We start from the raw sequence: 21,654 nt of genomic DNA on the forward strand, positions 1-21,654 counted from the left end.
TGCTATGTGTGTTTTAGGAAGGAAGAGAGTTATCTTTATGTTTGGCCACATCGTAGGGTGTGGTCATAGTTCTTGTGTATGTGTTAAGTGTTTGAGAGTGGACTACTTGTAGAGGTGTTTGTAACTGTCCTCTGAGAAACAATCTGATTACGCTTATCTAGCAGGAAAAGTACTTTAGCCAATGCTTAAGAGGCCTTTTGCTACTTAACAGTTTTTTTGGGGGGGACGGGGATGGGACGACAGACTGGCTAGTTCTACTTCTTTGAGGTAGGGAGTGTGGTAAGCTGCAGAAGGTTCCAAATAAGCTCAGCAGAGGCACAGATTCTATACAAGTACAAATCGATTTTGTGAATTTATTAACAAGGCTGAAGTAATTGGTGTCAAAATCTGACTGGTGTTGAAACATTTTCCCAGGGACACATTATAGGTATTGTGTCATTGGTTTTATGCATTAAAGTCACTGATCTCACCCCGCAGCCCAAACAGAATTTGTTTGCCATCCAGCCATAAATGTATGTTTTGTAACAGCAGCTTGCTGCATGCCAGGAATATGTGTTTGCTTTGTAGGAGCGCTATATGTGTGTTCACACTTCTCTAATGACTTGAAAGATTCTAAATGCAGATAGATCAGTGGTTCCCAAAGTTTTTAGCACCGGGACCCACTTTTTAAAATGATACACTGTTGGTAGTGTTTTTTAAAAATGATTTTTAAAATCATTTTTTTTACTTTTTAAAATGTAAAATCACTTTTTAAAATGATACACTATTAACCTAGCTTAATGAGACTGAAAAGAGAAGTTTCACCTTATCAGCTCAAGCTTCTGTTTTTATCCTTTTTACTATGGTGGGGGGAGGCACCTTCTGGAGTGTTCATTGAACTCCACGTTCATTGGATCAGGACCATTCTGGGGGCCTTGCATTCCCCTTTGCCTGGCCTTAAAATAGGAGCGAAGGCATATTTGCTTACTCATGAGTAAACACACACATGAAGCTCCGTTTTCCATAGGGCTTAATACACTTGTCCACTTGGAAGAGAGGGATTTCCTTCTCAAGTGTTTTGGGGGTCTGCATTCATCAGATCAGATCTGCGTTCACCATTCTGGTGGCGTTGCGTTCCTCTAGGCCTGTCGTTCAAAACCGACTGAGGCAAAGTCAACTACTCACGACCTGCAGTGCAGGCTCAGTTTCACTTTCCTGAGGATCTTCCATGGATTTTCCTTCTCAGCTATCAGTTTCATGACCCACCAACAATCAGGTTGTGACCCACTGGTGGGTCCCACAATTTGGGAAGCACTGTGCAGATCCACAATTGGGGAAACACTGAGATAGATAGCTGAACTTGCTATCTGCTGTTAGCACTGGGAGAGAGGGAATGTTAATTAGTTCAGTAAGTTTTGGCTCAGCAGTTCCATAAATACCACATCTTAACGTCAAGGGCTTGATCTAGTAGTGGTTTAATCAAGCTGATGCTTTTTTTGTTTTGGTGAGACAAAAGCATTCTGAACATGGCAACATAATTTAAAATTGCTTTGTATCTCCAATGTTGGGCACAAAGCAGCTGGTTTGTGCTTCCTGGGATCTCCTGTGTTTGCACATTGTTGTGAAAATACTGGAAGTAGCAATATCTGATTGTATTGTGAAAATACTGGAAGTAGCTGTGAGTAAGTATCTGATCACTTCCAAGTTTCAACAACTTTTTTTGTAAAGCTGTGAGACTCTTAGCAATACTGTTATGCACATCCCTTCCCTGAGCAGTGAGATCAAATGGTGGTGCCATAGGGCTCAGTTTCTCTTTTGGATGTCTAAGCAGGTGTCATGAGGCTCTCCTCATGACACCTTTGTAGTATTTATTTACAAGTATATAAGCAGAGCACTTTGTAAGTAACCCTACAGCAGGCAGTGGTACTGCTTATCTTGCATCAGGTTTGCAAAGAGAGCAATTGCAACCCAAGGAATTTTAACTTTGGCCTACTCACAACCAGGGCCGGCTCATCCATGAGGCCAACTGAAGCAGGCAGCAGTTTGGCAGGGGGCAGCCACCTCTGTCTCCTCCACTGGGAGGATCTGAAATGGGTGCATCACTTGGTAAAGGCAGGGGCAGTATTTGGCACACTGTCTCGGGCATTGAGAAGTCTCGTGCTGGTCCTGTTCACAACTTGACAGGAGGAACTACAGCTCAGCAGTAAGGGAACATGCCTTGCATGTCAGAGGTTCCAAGTAAAAGACCAGTTAGAGTTGGGAAATATTTTTGTTTGAAATCTGGAGAGCTACTGCCAATCAGAGTTGACAATTTTGATCTATATGTGAGGCAACTTCTTGTGTACCAAGAATGCTCTTCCTCTCCGCCCATTTCAGATGAGAACTCCTTTTCTTGGTGGGTAAACGGCTTTACTGAGGAAACAAAATCCATGCCTAATCTGTAAATATGTTCGAGCACCACATTAGTTCTAAAGCAGTTTTCCTGGGAGCCAGTTTTGTCTCACAATCAGCAAGCTTCGTCTCACAAATCAGTGGGACTTATTAGTTGAATAGGAAAGTGTATCAGCTAAGTATGGGACAGAGCTTGTGGCGATGCCTGTTTAAGAAATTGCATCACCATGTGATAGGATTTCTTCTGTGGCCTTTACTCCACTTCCAGTGCCAAAAACTAATTAAGCCATTTCTGTCCAACGTTGCATATATGCAACAGGGATCAAAGATGCACACCAGTGCGCTGGGCAGAAATGAGTTAAAATAAGTGTGTGCTTGTATTTTGCAAATTGTAATCCTATTGTACAGTACTGGTTTTTAAAAATTACACTTTGATTCTTTGATTGAAATGGGAACTCCTTGCCCTGAACCTGAGAAATCACACAAACCTATTACCTGAAATAATTACAGTGGAATTTCTACCCTGATGTGTAATGATGATGAGGGCCCAGGACTTACAGTTTTTCCACTAAGTATTCTATAGCAAGGGCTTCTTTTCCTTCCCCCAAACAGGTGGGTATAATACCCTGGGGCTCTTTTTGTAGTTTTTCAGGGAAAGCAATCTTCTGGAAAGGTGGTTTGCCCACCATTTCACTGCAGTGAACAGCCATAGTTTCTTGAAAGTTGCTTGCTTTCTACATTTGCAGTTCAGTGGAAGCACCACCAATACTCTACAAGCCACACTAGTGCTTGTGGTTTTGTTTTGTTTTGTTTTTGAAAGTACTGTATGTTAAAGGATGGGCACACTGCTCATGTAGTACTTTTCAAAATAAATGTGTGAAATTTCCTTAGGAAAATGTGGGAGGTCTGTAACTCAGGAGTAGTCCACATCCTTTGTATGCAGAAGGTCCCCATTTCTGTCCCTAATATCCCCAGGTAGCACAAAGAAAAATCCCTGTCTGAATTGGTGGAGAGCTGCTGTCAGTCAGTGGTGACCAAACTGAGCCAGATGAACCAATGGTCTGACTTGGTAACTTGTTGTCTATAACGAGCTATTATAACTAACCTGTACCTATGACTAGGCAAAAAACTGCTTGTGTCATCAAAGTCTAGCATAAAAGCAATATGAAATAACGCAACAAATACAGGGACTTGTTCCTTAACATTCTCCAGTACAGCCTGAGGACGCTAGTATATGTGCAATACCAGGTTTGGTCTTCCTTTAATTTTAAGAAATGTTGACTGTTGTTTCAAGCATATTTTTAGCTTTATCTAGATGCATACATCCTGCCATTCTTCCTGATGCTGGCCAGTAAAGCATGAACATTCAGTACACACTTTTTACTTCTCGGTCTGTGTTGCTGTGTAAGTTGGGGAGTACACTGGGGAATGGAAGTTGTGTGGAGGGGCTTAATGCTTATTAGTTGTTGCAATTTCCATCACAACTTTGATTCCAGCTCTGTGAGGGAAAAATGTACAGTGTGTTCCATTCTTTTTTGAGCACACAGTACTGTCTTTGCAGCAGTACCGGAGGACTTCTGAGGAGGAAATTAGGGAGTTATTCTTTCTTGCATGTGCTCCCTTGTTCTTATTTATATCAAGTTATATTAGACCTGCACTGCTTTCAGACAGAACACATGTTTGCTCATGCTCAGCCCTGGCATGGTTGGTCAGTCAATGTGAGGCTGCACCCATCTTCTTTGCTCCACTCATGCTCCTGGTAATGAGCCACCTACATTGGGTGGCAGTGCCAGCACTGAGATGTGTGTGAGCATGAGAGAAGGATTAGAGGATTTGTTTGCTGGCTGTGGATGAGGAGTGGTCAAGAGGGTCAGATTGGAGAGGGTCTTCATAGCCCAATTCAGTCTCCGCTCTTATTTTATCCACCACGTGCCAAGCAGTGTCTGTTGGCCTTTCTTCTTCAAGCATGCCACAAGTGCATTTTAGCTTCTCTGTAATATTCCCAAAATGATTTCATTTACAATACTGTAGCACAGTGGTCTTGAACCTTTTCATGCTATGACCCCAATTTATAAAGTATGTGACTGGGGACCCCACTGTCAGTCCTCCCCCCCCAGACCCTGTCTGCTCTCCCAGCACTGTTCAATATAACCAAATACTCTTATTAGAGAGACCAGAAAAAGTTCCCATGAAGCATGGCACTTGTAAAAGCTATTTTACCACAATTGCTAAGAACTTGAGCAGGACTGAGACACAATTTCCTGGTACTTGAAGGGGTGCACTAGATGCCTCCCCCTTTACCTGGTAGTGCTTTAGCTCAGTGGTCTTCAACCTTTTTCATTCCCATTAATTGCCACAACCCCACAACTGAGGCTTTGTGACCCCATTGGGGTCCTGACCCCAAGGTTGAAGAACACTGTTGTAGCACTTACAGCATATTGGAGGGTGGGGAGGGGTGCTTAATAATAGCTTGACTTCAGGGAGTTAGCTGTATCACTTTAAGAAAAAAATGGCTTGATGTACATACCCACAACCAGGGTGGTGTAGTGGTTTGAGAGGTGGACAGATCTGGAAGTTTCAGATTCAAATCCCCCCTCAGCCATGGGGCTTCCTGGGTGAGCTTGGGCTAGTCATTTTCTCTTAGCCTCACCTACCTCACAGGGTTGTTGTGAGAACAAAAGGAGGGGGCACCTGTGTACACCGCCCCAAGCTCTTTGGAGGAAGGGCGGTATAAAAATGTGAGGAATAGTTAATACCCACACAGGAATTGTATGGCAGAGTAGTACTCTGTTGCCATGAAGTTTGAAAGGTTCACTAAATGTCACAGCAGTGTTGCAGGAAGATGATTTCATGGCTGTTCACCTGTGGTAAGATATTTGTGCCTGCCCAAGATTTTTAGAAGTTGAAAATAGAACTGAAAATAAAATTCCAAGTGTCATAATGCGTCACAGGGACCTATGCCTGTAGTCGCTTTGAAAACCACATACCCACAGTAGCCATTTCATCAAGCAGGAAGTATACATTTTCTGTGTACAAAATATTATATTTTGAATACTCAGAAAATGAAATACCCACATAACAGAAGTGCTGCTTTGTGGGATGAGATGAATGAAAACCAAGTGCACCAGAGTCTGATTGAGTAGATCTGTTCAATGAATTGCTGGGGATGGTTCCATCTGAGCTAGAAGATTGGGAACATGTGCTGCAGCAGATGTTATTGTCTCTTCCCCCCCCCCCCCCCAGCCATTTCCAGGGTTGGTTCTCTCTAATCTGCTAGGGAGCACCTATGTGATTTTTGTATGTGTGTGTTTTAGGGCTGCTTTTCAGCTTTGGACTCTGGCAGGTCACTCTTGTTTTAAAATATGTAATACAGGAAATATTTATGCACTCATGGGTACTCGTGAATCGGACACAGATATGCAAAGATCTATTTGGCATTCCCGTGTCGTTTTCTGAAGATGACTCATTATAATTGCATTTATGGGAGTGACTTGCAAGAACTCTGCCTTGAGTGACAATTGCATCAAAGTAAATGAACCAGATATGCTGCGTGAGAAAGTTGAGCTCTGTGTGGGTTTTTCCTGTGCCTACCTTCACTCTGCTGGCTTCTGTTTTGCATTTACTCTAGCTGGCAGCTTCCAATAATTTGTGCGTCTGAGCACCACCTTCAGGAATGTTGCGATGGAGCAATGCCCTAATTCCTCCTGGTTCTACAGGTTTCACTGGAACAACTGTGCCCTCTCTTGGCACAGCCTGTTGGACTGAATTTCATCATATCTGTACTCTAGTAATTGAACTGAAATTTGATGCCTTTTAGGTATCTGTTCTTTTCTTTATACCATGTTTGTTCATCACTTTGCAGAAGAAGTACAGAAAAGGATCAGTTGATGTTTCCAGGATCAGGTGTGTGGAAATTGTGAAGAATGATGGTGTCATTATTCCCTGTCAGAACAAATATCCATTCCAGGTACGTTCTGTCAGATTTAAGAACACAGTTGGTGTCACACTTAAATTCATAGTTATAATACTGTCTGGTTCACAGGATTTCATCAAGCATTTGACTTTCCTGGTTTGCACTTAATGTCCACGATCTTCTTTGCATGTGCACATTACAAGGAGTGAGGCTAAACTGATAGAATTTTGGAATGTTCCATTTCAACCTGCAGTTTGGGAGTAACATTTTGAGTCTCCCCACCATGCAAAAAAAGTATTATCTCCATAGTAAACCACTATGCTAAATCTAGTTTCCATTGTCTTCATTTGCTACATGCAGTGAGTGTTTTTGCTTTGGAAAACATTCTAAAATTTGACTTCCTACCTAATGTAGGATAGTTAGAACAGTGGTTCTCAAACATTTTAGCCCAGGACACACTTTTTGTAATGACACACTGTCAGGACCCACCAGAATTGATGTCATTAACCTGGAAGTGATGTCATGGCTGGAAGTGACATCATCAAGCAGGAAAAATTAACAAGCTGCAATCCTATCCACACTTACCCAAGAGTAAGCCCCATTAACTATCATTGTTAAAAGCATATACATTGTAGCCTGCTAAAGGTACAAATCCCCAAATGGAGTCACATACCATGTTGGCATCAAGTCTAATATAGTCAAAATAAAATATTGAAATGAATGGGGAGCCACCTGAAATTGGCCTGTGACTCACCTATTGGGTCCTGATCCACTGTTTGAGAAACAGTGGTCTAGAATTTCACACCTCATTTTACCACTTTCTCTGAATGAGTCTTATTTACCTTTATCATTACCCTTTGTCATTAAAAGTTTATTTAATTCATTAAAGGTTCACTTTTATCATTTATCATATTACCACTTACCCTTGCCTTTATCGTTAATGAGATTCAATATCACTTTGAAGAGGATTATATGTACATGCCTCATTTTACCATGCTACAAATATTGTTTTATTTGAAAATTCCATAAAGTGCATTACTGCTCTGACCTGTGGGCAGGGCTGTTTGCCTCCTTATGCTCTTTATTATTCCATTTGCAATCTGTTTTTGCTTCCTTAAAAACACACACACACACACAAGTGTTTGGTACAAATCAAAACTGCACAAATCAGACAATGTATGGCAAAGCAGTTTTTTGTTAATGAAGAGTCTCTAATAAACTGCAATTCTACATGTGAGGGACAGAATCCAGCAAGATCCATCAGATCACTCAAACTCTTTTGCACATGCACTTTAGTATATGCACCCTTCCAACTGCAGCTCCTAATGGACTCTTTGGATCCTGTCCCTGAGTTGGAGGGTGAGAAGGACAGAAATGGGAGTACTATACAGAGTACAGTATGTTTAGAAGAGGAAGTAAATTCAAAAAGATGGAGAAATACTTTGAAAAGGGCACTTTATACCAAGGGTTGCATTCTAAGGTTCTCTTCCTAGGAAGTCACTTACTTCTGTGGAAGAACTCCTTTTGCATGTGAAAGGAAACTTTAAAATAACAACCCCCAGAAGTTGTCCTGCTTGGATAACTATCCTAGTTTCATTCCTAGCGGAATTTCTGCAGTGGACGGAACCAGAGACATCCAGATTCAATACAAGTTGGAATATAAATTTTCAGATTTAAAAAAACACCCATAGATTTAAAAAGATTAAATATCAGGGTTAGGAGTGAGTATGGTAAACTAAAATGAAGCAAACTTTAATCCATGTAAAGAAACAAAGGTTTGTTTATTTCTGCTATCAGCTATACTAGGAATGATTATACAGCTGCTTAACAACTGTTTGCTTATTAGTGGACCGCATATATGACTGTGGTCAAAGCACAATAAAGATGCTCTTAATGAGGCAATTGCGACTCCTATAGCCTGCAGCTGAGTGTCTGTTTATACAACACAGAGGCTCTTAATTCAAAGAAGAGGCAATTGTCTCCAGTAGCCTGTGCAGGCAGCTAGTGTCTGGCAGGGAATGTCAGTTTACACAACAAAGGCAATAGATTGGACTGAATGTTCTCTTAATGACCTAATCACATAACGGGGATAAGAGAGGTATCTCCGTCATTAAGTGGTGCACACCTGTACTTAGTGTAGCATCAGTTAATACTTTGCTTTTGCTAGGTATGCATCTTGTGTTCCCTTAGTCCTGTGGTTCCCAAACTGTAAACCATGACTCCCATAGAAACCAGTCAGGAAGCAGTGGAATCCTTGCAAAAAGCCTATACAATATATAGGACTATAGCCCTAATGGGGAGCTGAAGCCAATGGCCCAGTAGGTCAAGGGTGGTGCCAGTTGAAAATGTTTGGGAACCACTGACCTAGTCTGAACTTTGAAAATGAACGTAATGCAAGATATTTTTTTTAAATTAAAATTGTTCTTGAATGTGGTGTGGCTGCACAGTCAATATTGTCATTGCTATAGTGACCTTTATTTTGTTCTCTCTTTCTAGGTTGTGTATGATAACAATACACTTTATATTTTTGCCCCCACGGTATACAGCAGGGATCAGTGGGTCAGGAATCTGAAAGAAGGTAATGGCAGCTGTTTATTAAGCTTGTATGTAGTGGAGAATGTAGTAGAGAGTCAGGGTGGTGTAGTGCAGTGGTTCCCAAACTGTGAAACAGAAAATGGCCATAGAAAAGAGGCCAGTAGTACTCATCAAGTCTTCATAAATATCCTCATGTTACAGATTTAAACAGGTTCCAACAGTAATGCCCCCTTCATGGGAGAATCCTAAGAGTGGATCTAGATCAGTGTTTCTCAACCACTGGGATGGGTACCACCAGTGGTACTTGAGATGGTGTCGTGTGGTACTCGCTGGACATCTGAAACCTGGCAGTAAGATCAGGAACATGACACAACCACCAGTGGTAGGTGGCTCAGCAGAATGGCCAGAGCTCCAAAGCATGCTTTTCCATGCTTGAAAAAGCCTTTCCATCCACCCTGAGCCTCTTACTTGTGTTCGTCGCTATTACCAGTTACTTCTGGTGGTACTTTGAATAGGTGAACAATATGAAGTGGTACAGCAGAGGACAAAACATTGAGAAACACTGCTCTAGATGTTAGATTGGTAAAGGAACCCCTGTGGATGCCAAAAACCATGTTAAATAAGAGCAATTTAAAAAAAAGTTCCTTTCCATTACTGTTGTGGAGAGGCACAACTATTAGAAATGCTGCAGCAATTAGAAATGCAAGTGACCCCCTCTCTGGCTCTTTGAAGAATGGAATGCAGTAATTAAAAGCTTTCACATTCAATTGTTTAGCTAGCCAGGGCAAAGGAAAGAGGTTGTTTGTGTTTCTAATTGTCTGCCTGATCCCTGGAGAAGGTGAAAAAATGCTTCCTTTTACAATTGAGGTTTAGAAATTGCTTTTCTTACTGTTGTAAAATAATGTTTAAACCTTGATTGTATAGGGACACTTCCCCCCCCTTCTCCAGGGATCAGCACAGTCCTTCTCATTTCCAGTGGACACCTGTGTTGAGTCAAATCCGTGGATCAAAAATCGGTGTATAACAAGGTTGGACCTATAGTTCCATCCTGAGAATTATGATCCTCTGAGGGAACAATGAACCTCCTAGCAGAGAGTTCTGTGAACCCCACCAAATTACAGTTCCCAGGATTCATTGAGAGAAGGCAGGATAGTATAAAATTGCTACGTGTATAGTAGATGTAGCTTCATCATGATCGTTAAACATCCCTACCACTTAAAAAAAAATATTTGGTTTTGCATCATGTGAGCAGCAAAACAAATACAATTCTTTTTCATACCTTCCTCAAAGCAGCATTGAGAGAAAATTCCAGAACTGTTGAAGTATCTAACAGTCCAATTCTATGCATGTCTACTTAGAGGTAAGTCTCATGGAGTTAAATGGAACCTACTCCCCAGGTAAGTGCGCACACTTTTTGGGGGAGTAGGTCTCATTAAATGCCATGTGATTGTCTTCTGAGTAGATGTGCATAGGTTTGACTTGTAAGTACAGGTGGAGCCTGTTTATCTGCTGCGCCCCAGTCACCTCTGGAGGGTTTTCGGAAGCATGCAGAGGCCACATGCATCTGCGCATGGCCTTTGTGGGCTTCAGAATGGCCCCGTAGTGCTAAAAGATAAGGGAAACCAGAGGTGACGTTTTTCTACCTTTTAAGGCATTCTGAGGTCTGGGGACATGCATGGCTTCTGTGGGCTTCAGATAGCCCTCTGGAGACAACCAGAGTGCAGCTCCAGTTTTCTTTAAAGGGTTAAAAGGGGTTGAAACTGCAGATTTCTTTATCTGCAGTTTTCAGTATCTGCAAGGGATCCAAGAACGAATCCCCCACAGGTACCAAGGCGCCACCTGTAATCTTATATTTTGCTTTAGGTGACTTGACTTAACAATTTTGAATAAAGTCTGTATAGTTGTTTTTATCCATCTTGCTTTTCATGTTAAAATATAATTAGGCTCAAGACAATATGTAGAAATATGTTTAGTTTTTTTAGATTGAATTACTCAAAAACATGTTGAAAGTTTATTTTTTACAGACATTTGCTTTTTTGTAGAAATAAGGAACAACAATAATATAATGGTAAAATTCCATCCTAAATTCTGGACTGATGGAATCTACCAGTGTTGCAGGCAAACAGAGAAATTAGCACCTGGATGTGAGAAGTACAACCTCTTTGAAAATAGTAAGTGCTCGGGTTTCCTGTATTTCCTAGATGTAATTTCATTTATTTTGACTTGTGTGGTCACCATCTCTATGATTGCTTCCACAGTAGACTAGTGATGGTCAGAAGTTTCTGCCCACATCATCCTCTTGCAGTGTATTCAGCACACCACACAAATTACAGTGACCACATTTAATAATTTAGTTTTATATACTTGGTTAAGTAGAATCCCTGCAAAGCTGTACCAGTGTTTTCTGTCAACGTGACTTAATAGTCAGCCATGTTTGGGTCCAGTAGGGAGAATTTGCACACCACAAGGGAAAAGGTGGAACAGTGTGTGCAACCTTGTGGATTCTTCTCAGGTTCTTGGCTGTGGTTAAACAATCAACAGTGTTCTGTCTGCACTGCTCCTAATCTTATTATATTTGTAAAAATCTTTATGTTCATTAAACTTTCAACAGCTATCTTTAAATTTTACAGTGCTGCTTTCTGTTTGTTTTAGGTATAAGGACATTGCCTCAGCCAATGCCAGATAAAAATAAGGTAAGGGGAGAATTGACCCTGAACATCTACAGCTGATAATAAGATTTACAATCATTTTAATACTTTTGTGAGATTAGGATCTCCTTGTAATACAACCAAGTATTACAGTATTGTGAAGTACAGGTCCAGTATAGGGATTGTCTGCTCCCATGTTGAACTTGTCTAAATCTTGAGATGAGCATTTGAGGCTCTGGTCCCTCACCTGCTACTATTAGAATTTCATTCGGTGGGTAGAAATGAGAGACAGGGCCTTTTGGTGATGCTGCCTCATTTACAGGATTCTTGTCCCAGAGAGATCTGGCAGGCTCCCTCTCTTCTGACTTTTAAATACCATTTCCATATATACTTTATTACACAAAACTTAAAAGTTTATCAGAGATATGGTTTGTGTTTAACTGCTGCTTTTAATACAATGTTTTTTTTGGTTGATAGCCACCTGGTGCTGGCTTTATACTTTGAAAAGGTGGGATATCAGTTAAATAATATAGAAGTGAAGTGGCCTGCCTCACTTTCAACCCCCTCTGACTTTCTCAGTGAAAGCTTAGCCCTTAGACTTTAGGGCTAAGCTATATGTTCTGAAGCAACCTCATGTTTGCCTCATTGTGCTAACATGGGAGGGGGAGGATTAGAAAGAGGCATTGCTTAACTTTTTCTCTGGTCATCAGTTCTCCCATTCAATCCCACCCCCTCCCGTTGTGTTGAACATCATTTTTCCCCCAAGCAGCCTTGAGAGGAGAGCAATCCCAGGGGAAATTTATCATGTGAAGGAATGACTAGATATTCCTTCTGATGCCCCATCTCCACTTCTGCATTAATTAAAGTTTTGGGAACAATTTCTGTTTCCTGAGATAATGTAGTTATGCTCTGTGTCCTGCACCTTGAGAGATGCAGCCCGCACCCAGGTAGTTCCCTAAGAACTTCATATTGAAATGTTCCAATGAGGTCATTGCAAAATATGTCATAAGAAAAGCCCTGATGGATCAGGACAAACACCCACTTAGTGGCTCACTAGCTGCCTCTGGGAAGCCTACAAGCAGGAGAGAAAGGCAGACTTTTTTTTGGCATCATGGCTCTCCTGCAACTGGTGTTCAGAGGTGGACTTCTACCACAACTTTGTTCAATTTCCATTTAAAGCCATCTAGATCAGTGTTTCTCAGTGTTTGTCCCCTGCTGTACCACTTCGCATCATCCACCTATTGGAAGTACCATCAGAAGTAACTGGTGATAATGCTCAGTACGAGAGGAACCGCAGGTTCAGACATTTGGTGTATGTGCTTGGCTGAGGAGCCAATGGGGCGAAGCTACCATCTGAGGGATTATGACTGAACGCCTCTAAGTCAGAATCCCCCTAAGCGTAACGATACCGCAGCGCCACGGAGCCTCGGTTGGCCTCAGATAGCCGGGCTGGGAACGGGGGGGGTCCCCCCCTCTGCTGGCCCGGTGCGGAGAACCGTCCGCCTCGGGAGCGGAGCACGGCCGGAAGGGGGCCGCCTCTCACCCGTAGCGCACCGCACGTTCGTGGGGAACCCGGTGCTAAATCATTCGTAGACGACCTGATTCTGGGTCAGGGTTTCATACGTAGCAGAGCAGCTCCCTCGCTGCGATCTATTGAAAGTCAGCCCTCGACACAAGCTTTTTTTTTCTCTCTCACATAACACCAGAACCAGGGGACATCCACTAAAGCTGAGTTTTGGGCGGGTTAGGACAGACAAAAGAAAATATTTCTTTACTCAGCGTGTGGTCGGTCTGTGGAACTCCTTGCCACAGGATGTGGTGCTGGCGTCTAGCCTAGACGCCTTTAAAAGGGGATTGGACAAGTTTCTGGAGGAAAAATCCATTATGGGGTACAAGCCATGATGTGTATGCGCAACCTCCTGATTTTAGAAATGGGTTATGTCAGAATGCCAGATGCAAGGGAGGGCACCAGGATGAGGTCTCTTGTTATCTGGTGCTCCTTAAGGCATTTGGTGGGCCGCTGTGAGATACAGGAAGCTGGACTAGATGGGCCTGTGGCCTGATCCAGTGGGGCTGTTCTTATGTTCTTATGATGTCATCACCAGTTACTTCTGGATTGGGAGGCCAGATGCACCACAACAAAGCACTGGTAAGAGACTCAGGGTGGATGGGAGTGCTTTTTGAGTACACAAAAAGTGCACACTGGAGCTCTACTGGCCAATTTGAGCCTTCTCTTCTCCTTGTCACATTGCGTTGCTGGTCTTGCTGCCACGCAGCAGGGGTCTGGGGGTCCCTCGTGTACCACCAGGCACTACCTCAGGTACCACCAGTGGTACCTGTATCACTAGTTGAGAAACATTGATCTAAATCAGTGGCCATCACCACATCTTATGGCAACAAATTCAACAATGTACTATGTGAAATATTACCTTTTCGTCTGTTCTAAATCTCCCTCCAGTCAGTTTCATTAAATGACCCGATTCTAGTACTGTGAGAGCAGAAGAAAAACTTTTCTCTCCCATTCCATACCTTGAATAAGTTTGTCTCAGTCATATTCCCTCTTTAATTTTAATTAATTAATTAATACCTTGCTTTATCTCCCTCCTGGGCATTCAAAACCACTTCCAAGTATGATAAAAAATATAGGCATTATAAGATTTTAAAAAATATATAAATATCAAACTCCTAAAATCCAGTGAATAACTTAAATTATGCTGTGAAGGAGTCCTCACTTACTACTTCCCTCCATTGATTGCCCATTTATTCCTTCTCTCTACTTCTTTGTCTTTAACCATTGACTATCCATAAAGGGATATGTTCTCTTATTCTCTGACTGGACTGATTCCATGCCATTGTCATTATTCACAGGAATATGCTTATAACAGACCCTTCATATGTGAGTTTCTGTCTTTTAGGCAGTGACCTCCATCAAATACCACAGTGACTTTTTAATTCTCTCTCTCTCTCTCTCTTTAAAGAAGCCACCTGTAATGACAGTGTCTTGAGCAAGTCATTGTTTCATAATGAAGAGCCCTAGCCAGTTTTATAAGCTTCCATAACCTTAATGATTTCCATCTGACTACTTCTGGGGGAAAAATATTATTAGGCTTCATTCATAAATTTGTCCAGTTTAGAAATGCAGCCTCAGCGTTCTTAATAACAATCATAATTACATCATTATTAGAACCTTTCAAGATGGTTATAATAATGGAAAAATGGTTATAATTATTTCAGTTTCAAAGAAGGCCCCCACCTCCTGTTCCCACAGAAGAAGAGGAAGAGGACGAAGAAGTCGTAGTGGCCATGTATGACTTTCAACCTACGGAACCTCATGACTTGAGGTTAGAAAAAGGTCAAGAATATACAGTAATAGAAAAAAACGACATTCATTGGTGGAAAGCAAGAGATAAATTTGGGTAAGGAGTATTTCGATTTTTTTTGTTTGTTTCTAATATTTTGAGAAATTGTACCTATGATACATACATTGTACCCGTGTTTCTCAACCAATGCTACGAGTACCATCAGTGACTTGAGGGTGGTGTCTGGTGGTACTTATAGGACCCCCAGACATATGGCAGCAAGACTAACAACATGATGTGACAGATATTGGTAGGAGGTTCAGATTGTGGGCAGAGCTTCAAAGCATGCTTTTCACACACTCTGAAAAGCCCTTCTGTCTACCCTGAGCCTCTTACAGGTGTTTGTCATGTTGCATCTGACCTCTAAACCCAGATGCAACTGGCAATAATGTCATCACCAGTTACTTCCAGTGGTATTTCCAATAGGTGAATCATGCGAAATGATACGGCTCAAATAAACGTTGAGAAATGCTGCTCTGTACTGTAAATAGTTGTTTGGGGGACTATTTAATGATAGGTGAGATACGAATGAATGAATGCATGTGATGGTCATAACTACTCTTATACCCTCTGCTAAGGGTTTTTTTTGGGGGGGGGGGAGGGATGATTTTCATACAACTGTATCAAGCAGTTCCGTGAAAAAAACTGTCAAGAAAAACCTATGTAATGCATAATGGCTAGAAAGTATTCAACTTCAGGTGCTCTAAGTGTCTTTGAGCAAAGTCGAGTGTCTTTGAGCAAATCACCATAACTCAGCCTACCCTGTAGAACTTGTAATTGTAAACTGCTGAGATCCTTAGAGGAAGGGTAGGGTTTAAAGATAATAAATAAGGAAAACCTAGGTTTACAAAATACAGTCGCATTGCCTCTGTGCATGTTTAAGAATAATATACTTCAGGATTTATTAAAGCACAAGACTTCATGGGTTTATGATGGAGATTGGGTAGATGGGTTCAGAATTTGTTTGAAGGCTCTTCAGCAAGTAGGAAACAATGAATTTTGTTAGTTGCTGGGAGTATGAACCAGCATTCAGCTCATATTAGTATGTAAACTGCTTAACACCAAGGTACAGTATTTCCTGCTACAATTTGCTAATTGACAATAGAAATAAATCCATTGAAAACTGTTTTATAATGAGTTGTTTTCTGGCTGAGTGCTTTTATATGGGCTGGAAAGGTAACACAGATATGTATTAAATAAATTAATCCTCCCCCCTGTGTCAAGGCACTTTCTGATTTATGTTTTCTAAGAATGGTGTTTCTTTTTGTCAATTCTAGAAACAAAGGATATATTCCAAGCAACTATGTAACAGGGAAGAAGTCCAACAGTCTAGACCAGTATGAGTAAGTAAATATTCACATATAATAAATGGGAGTAAACTATACGTGACTATCTTGCCATGAAAACATATGGTTAAGTCAAGTGAGCTCTTAACTTCTAAGTCTAGGATATCTTTCTTTTGACTCTTTGCTGAGAGTAGCCTAAGACAAATTCTAGAATTTTATGGATTTTTTCCTGCAGAAGGACTCTTCATGTGCTTGCCTGGTTCTTTCAGATTAACTGTGTGTTAGCCAGGGATAAGATTAGAACATAGAGCTTTTAGGTTAGTGTGCATAGGGTAGCGGTTCTGATGTAATGGAATGGCTAAGGGCTGTTGCACACATTACATTGGATGCTGAGACTACATTGGGTGTTTGCACATCTAGGTATTCATAATGCTGCCAGTTTTTAAATCATGCATAAGAGGTCAGGAGCAGCTTGCTCTTTCCAGGACAAATATTCTCATATCTCTTGCTTGTCTGCCTGAATCATGTGTTAGTGTACCATCTACACCAACTATGATAAATACTAACCAGAGTTTACTTACCCAGAGTTTGAAGCAGGTTTGCAAACCTTGGTTGGGGGGAACCTGTTAGTGCTAATCATGGTTGGCAGTACAAATGAATGTTGTGTCCTGGTTTTGTCCCCATCAGCCATCTAATCACTACTGCTCTTTCTGCTGGTTAGCTGAAAGCAGAAGAGAAGCTCTCAAATGGTGGGAGAGGCAAAGGGACTCAAGGAAGACCCATTTATGGCCACACATTGCCTGCAAGCATCAAGACTCTCATTTCTGTACCCATGGCAATAGGGACACACCCATCCTCACCATGAGACCTGGAATTCTAACAGGAGTTGGAAGAGCCACTGAGTGTGTGTGCAGTGAATATGCATGCTGACTTCATAGTGAGAAGGATTGAGCAGCCCAGGAGGCAGATCCTTTCCTCTGAGGAAAGAGGATAGATAGAGGTTAAAAGTCTAACTCTCTGCAGAGTTTAGTTTAAGGTTAAAAGCTAGCTAGGCATTTGGTGGGCCGCTGTGAGATACAGGAAGCTGGACTAGATGGGCCTATGGCCTGATCCAGTGGGGCTGTTCTTATGTTCTTATGTTAGGAAAGGGAAAGGTTGGTGACAACAAGGGTAATTCAATCCCTTTTCTGTCATGTCAGAGGCCTCAGCAATTAGGGAAACAGCCTGACCTGGAGCTTGCTGGGGATGAAGTCTCAATCAACCCTATCCATGTTCAGTGGTGTTGCCAGGGTGAGCCCTATACATACCCCTGCTAATTGGGTAAGAGGCACTTTTTCAAGTGGATGCTCCTTTTTTTAGCAGGGGGAGAGTAACTGGCCCACCTCACCCCAGCACTGTCTGTTCTAGTGGCTGTCTACTGGTATTCATTTGCATTTTTTTAGATTGTGAGCCCTTGGGACAGGGAGCCATTTAGTTATTTGATTTTTCTCTGTAAACCGCTTTGTGAACTTTTAGTTGAAAAGCGGTATATAAATACTGTTAATAATTAATAATAATAATACATACTAAATCATGCTTAAAGCAGAGCAAAGTGATAAGCAATTAGTGGAGAGTTCATACTACAAATAAAAGAGGGAGTGAGCCCACAGCTGTTTCCAATTTCTTAACCCCCATTAGCAGAGGTGTTAAATGGTTTTTCCTGAAGTGCAGAAAGTGGTGGTGTTTGTTTTTCTGCCAAAAATGCATTTTAATAAAATATAATTATAAATTCTAATAACTTTAAAAGAGGACAGGGTAGATGATACAGGTGGTATAGTGTGAACAGATACAGGCACAGATTCAATTAGATGTTAGAGTCATTACAGAGTCAATTTGGTGTTAGAAAATTGTTTTATTTTTTGCAGATTTTTTTTCCCCCAAAAAGCGCAGAAAGTGATGTTAGGTGTTTTTATTTCATTATCACCAAAAAAAGCACACCTCTACTCATTAGGAAATTAGCAATGTTATGGTTGCACCAGATATATGTCCAGTTAGGGTTCAAATAGAAGTATTCTATAAGTATAACTCCAACAGCAACAGGCACAGTCTAGCATATTACAACTTTTGACTTTCTTACTCTTTAGGTGGTACTGCAGAAATCTGAACAGAAGTAAGGCAGAACAACTCCTCAGAAATGAGGTGAGCATGTGTAGTGTATTTTGAAGTAGCGATCGTGCCTAGTTATCCACATTTGGCATCCACTGATTTGACTCGCCACTGATATCTAGGTCCGCCTTTAAATGCCTTGTAACAGGGGTGTCCAAACATTTTGGAATGAGGGCCACATCATCTCTCTGATACTATGTTAGGGACCAGGAAAAAAGACAATTAATGTACATTTAAAATTTGCATAAATTTACATAAATGAATTTATTAGAGATGGAACTTATATGAATGAATGAAGGTCTTGCAGTAGCTCAAGGCCTATAAAAGGCCTTGCACAAAGCAAGACCAGCCTTTCCTTCGCTGTCACTGCTGCAACACAGATGTGAAACAGCAAGTAGTGGAAGGAGCCCTTGTCCCACAGCTCAGGTCAATCAGTCATCCGCATGCTGAGAGCAGTTGCATTGGGCCAGTGCGGGCTCCAGCAAGTCTCCAGAGGGCCAGAGGCTCATAGGAGACTGGGGGCTCTCCGCAGGCCAGATTGGAGGTCCCCAAGGGCTGAAAGTGGCTCCCAGGTCGGGGTTTGGGCACCCTAGGTATAGACCAAGAAACCTGGAAGTGGGTCTTTAAAGCTATTTTTTCACTGTTTCAGTATCCACTGATTTTTTTTTTTTAATCCACTGAGGGTTCTGGAACAGAACCCCAGAGGATAACAAGGCACGATCTGTACAAAATTGTAAACAAACACAAATGTGATGTCATACTGCTTAATTATCCATATGCATACAAATAAGAAAAGTAGCAAAGTTTGGTGCATAAACCTTGCGTTTTTCCTTGGATTTTAGGATAAAGAAGGTGGCTTTATGGTGAGAGACTCCAGCCAAGTAGGTTTATATACAGTATCCCTTTATGCTAAATTTGGAGGGTAAGTTGCTCAAACTGCTGATTGTAACAGGCATTTCCCCTTTTTTATCATGCATCATAGTGGTTTCAGCAGTGTGACTGGGAATGTGTGAAATGCTGCAGGTAGAACAGGAGCTTTGGCAACTGAGAGCCGTTTCACACTTAAGCAGCAGTTGAGTTCCCCCAATGTTTTCTTTGCCAAAGAAGAAAAATGTGGTGGAAGAGAGTTATCCCAAATGAGCTGACCAATTGTAATTCCTTGGTGTATATCCCTATTAAGTACAGGTGAGTGTCGCTTAGCGACATTCCAGCCAACGATGGCCCGCATATGCAACAGCCACCGCTGGACCCTGTTCACCCCTGCAGCCTCCAAAGTTGAGGAAAGCCACGCTCCCCTTGCCTTGGAGGCTTTTCTTAGACTCCTGGTTTCCCAGGGAACTGGAAGTGCCGTGTTTTTGCCCGAAATAGGCATTCTGAACCTGGTAGACACATCAAGCCTCATTTGGCAATGGGGGTGCCAGTCTGTATCCCTGTCGCTAAGCAATGCACGACTGTAGTTACTAAGAAGACACCACTAGAACTTGACTGCTGGGTAAAGTTTGAGGTAGGTCTTCTAGTCTCTGTTAATGATCTACTGTATCTGTGTTTACTAGTTTCTTGCAAACTTTGTGAACAACAAAGATCATAATTATTTCTAGCAATAAATTTCAGCAGCCACTTTAGCACTGAAGCATATTTTTAAAAGTGGTTACATTGCTTACCAAAATCTTGTTTAATAAAAGATTTCATAACTTAGATACTCAATCTTTACTTCAATTTACTAGAGTTCACGGTGGAAGTTTAGTTGCTCCAGCTGTTGAGGTGTTTGCCAAAAAAATAATTCCTCAAATAACCTATGGGCTGAGGTCTGGGGATACACAAAGTCCCCTATTTTGGAATTGGCCCAGAATTTTTTTATACGATCTCTTTTATCTGTTCCCCGTGCAACGCCAATTGTATATTTAAGAGCTGAGGTGGGATTGATTTCAATTGAAGCTAGCTGTCATATTGCACTCATTAGGTACTGGTTAAAATTGAACTCCATGAATGATTCCCGCCTTCCAAAGAAATGTTTTTTAGAACAACTTCAAAATCCTGCACAAGAGTCTTGGGCAAATTTGGTTAGACCTATAATGGATGAATATGGACTCAATGTAGAGTCCCTTCCTACTCTTATTACTAATGAAATCAAGAAGTTGCTCAAAGAAAAAATTAGCCTTTATTCTAAGAGGATGGATTTATGTATTATTCCCCAAATGTCATCTGCATTTTGGTTTCATGTTTCTAAAACATCTTTTGGTTTGGAAAATTATTTTATAAATTTAACTGCTGCTCCGTTACGAAAAGCATTTACGGCTCTTCGCTTTCAATGTATGCCATCGGCCTGGTTGGAGGGGAAATATAATAATACCCCTTTTTATCAAAGAGTTTGTCTATGTGGACTAGGGGTTATTGATGATATCTTTCACTATTTATTTAATTGTCCCTTGTATGAACATCCTAGGAATCAATTTCTTGCTGGTATACTTAGATTATTGCATGATAGACCCTTGCCTGCTCAGCTATGTAGTTTGCTTGCGGGTACAGATGTTACTATCACTTATCAAGTAGCAAAGTTTGCCAAAGCCGCAAAAAAGATCCGTTCGAAACTCCATAAATCTTAAGGATGAGTGTTTTTATTGGTCATTGTTATATATTTTGTTGTTGTTCTTTTAATGTATTGCGACGACCTATGGTTTTAAGCAAATAAATTGAAACTGAAACTCATAACTTAGATATGTAACACAACTTTTTCCAGTGTAAAAAGCACACACACATTACCATGTTGTAATTATTTTTTGTTTTTATTTTTTAGAGAAGGGTCATCTGGAATAAGACACTATCATATAAAAGAAACAATGACATCACAAAAGCAGTACTACCTGGCAGAGAAACATCTCTTTGACTCAATTCCAGAGTTAATTGAATATCATAAACACAATGCTGCAGGTAAATAAGTCTGAGTTTCTTATCACTTCCCACAGTTGTGGGAGAAAGGCAGAATATAAATCTATCAAATAAAATAAATTGCCTGAAGGTGTGTTGCTTAACAAACTAGATCAGTGGTTGTCAAACTGTCAGGTTTTTGGCATCCCAGGTTTGAGATTGTTATTAGCCAGGCTGTGGCAGGAGGTCCTGATATCTGGGCCTGATGTGAAGCAATCAGCAAGTCAGCACTGCTGATGCAATCAGCTGCACCTGTTGCAGGTGGGAGTCACGTGACTCTGGGAAAATTTGTGCAGAGTCACGTAGGCTATGGTGGAGTGGTGCAATGCACCACTGGACAGCCAATCAGAGTGGGTCACAAGACTTTCTTGTGACTATGATGTCACCCTACTCTGATTGGCTGGCCCCAGTATATATGGGGCAAGCACAGACACCAAGGTGTGGGTTGTTGTGGTGGAGTTTCTGTGTGCCGT

At 41.3% G+C, this 21,654-nt stretch overlaps 1 protein-coding gene across 1 annotated transcript in view; it reads left to right on the forward strand.

The window, feature by feature from the left end:
* TEC (tec protein tyrosine kinase) overlaps positions 1–21,654 on the forward strand; it is a 71,842-nt gene that overhangs the window by 39,683 nt on the left and 10,505 nt on the right. Inside the window, exons 3-11 of the mRNA XM_066631647.1 lie at positions 6,233–6,337; positions 8,780–8,861; positions 10,861–10,989; positions 11,471–11,511; positions 14,701–14,882; positions 16,103–16,168; positions 18,235–18,289; positions 19,099–19,178; positions 21,051–21,184. Of these exons, the coding sequence (XP_066487744.1) occupies positions 6,233–6,337; positions 8,780–8,861; positions 10,861–10,989; positions 11,471–11,511; positions 14,701–14,882; positions 16,103–16,168; positions 18,235–18,289; positions 19,099–19,178; positions 21,051–21,184 (874 nt within the window). The remainder of the gene's footprint in view (positions 1–6,232; positions 6,338–8,779; positions 8,862–10,860; positions 10,990–11,470; positions 11,512–14,700; positions 14,883–16,102; positions 16,169–18,234; positions 18,290–19,098; positions 19,179–21,050; positions 21,185–21,654) is intronic.

This window comes from Tiliqua scincoides, chromosome 6 (assembly GCF_035046505.1).
Source record: "Tiliqua scincoides isolate rTilSci1 chromosome 6, rTilSci1.hap2, whole genome shotgun sequence".
Classification (NCBI taxonomy): Eukaryota; Metazoa; Chordata; class Lepidosauria; order Squamata; family Scincidae; genus Tiliqua; species Tiliqua scincoides.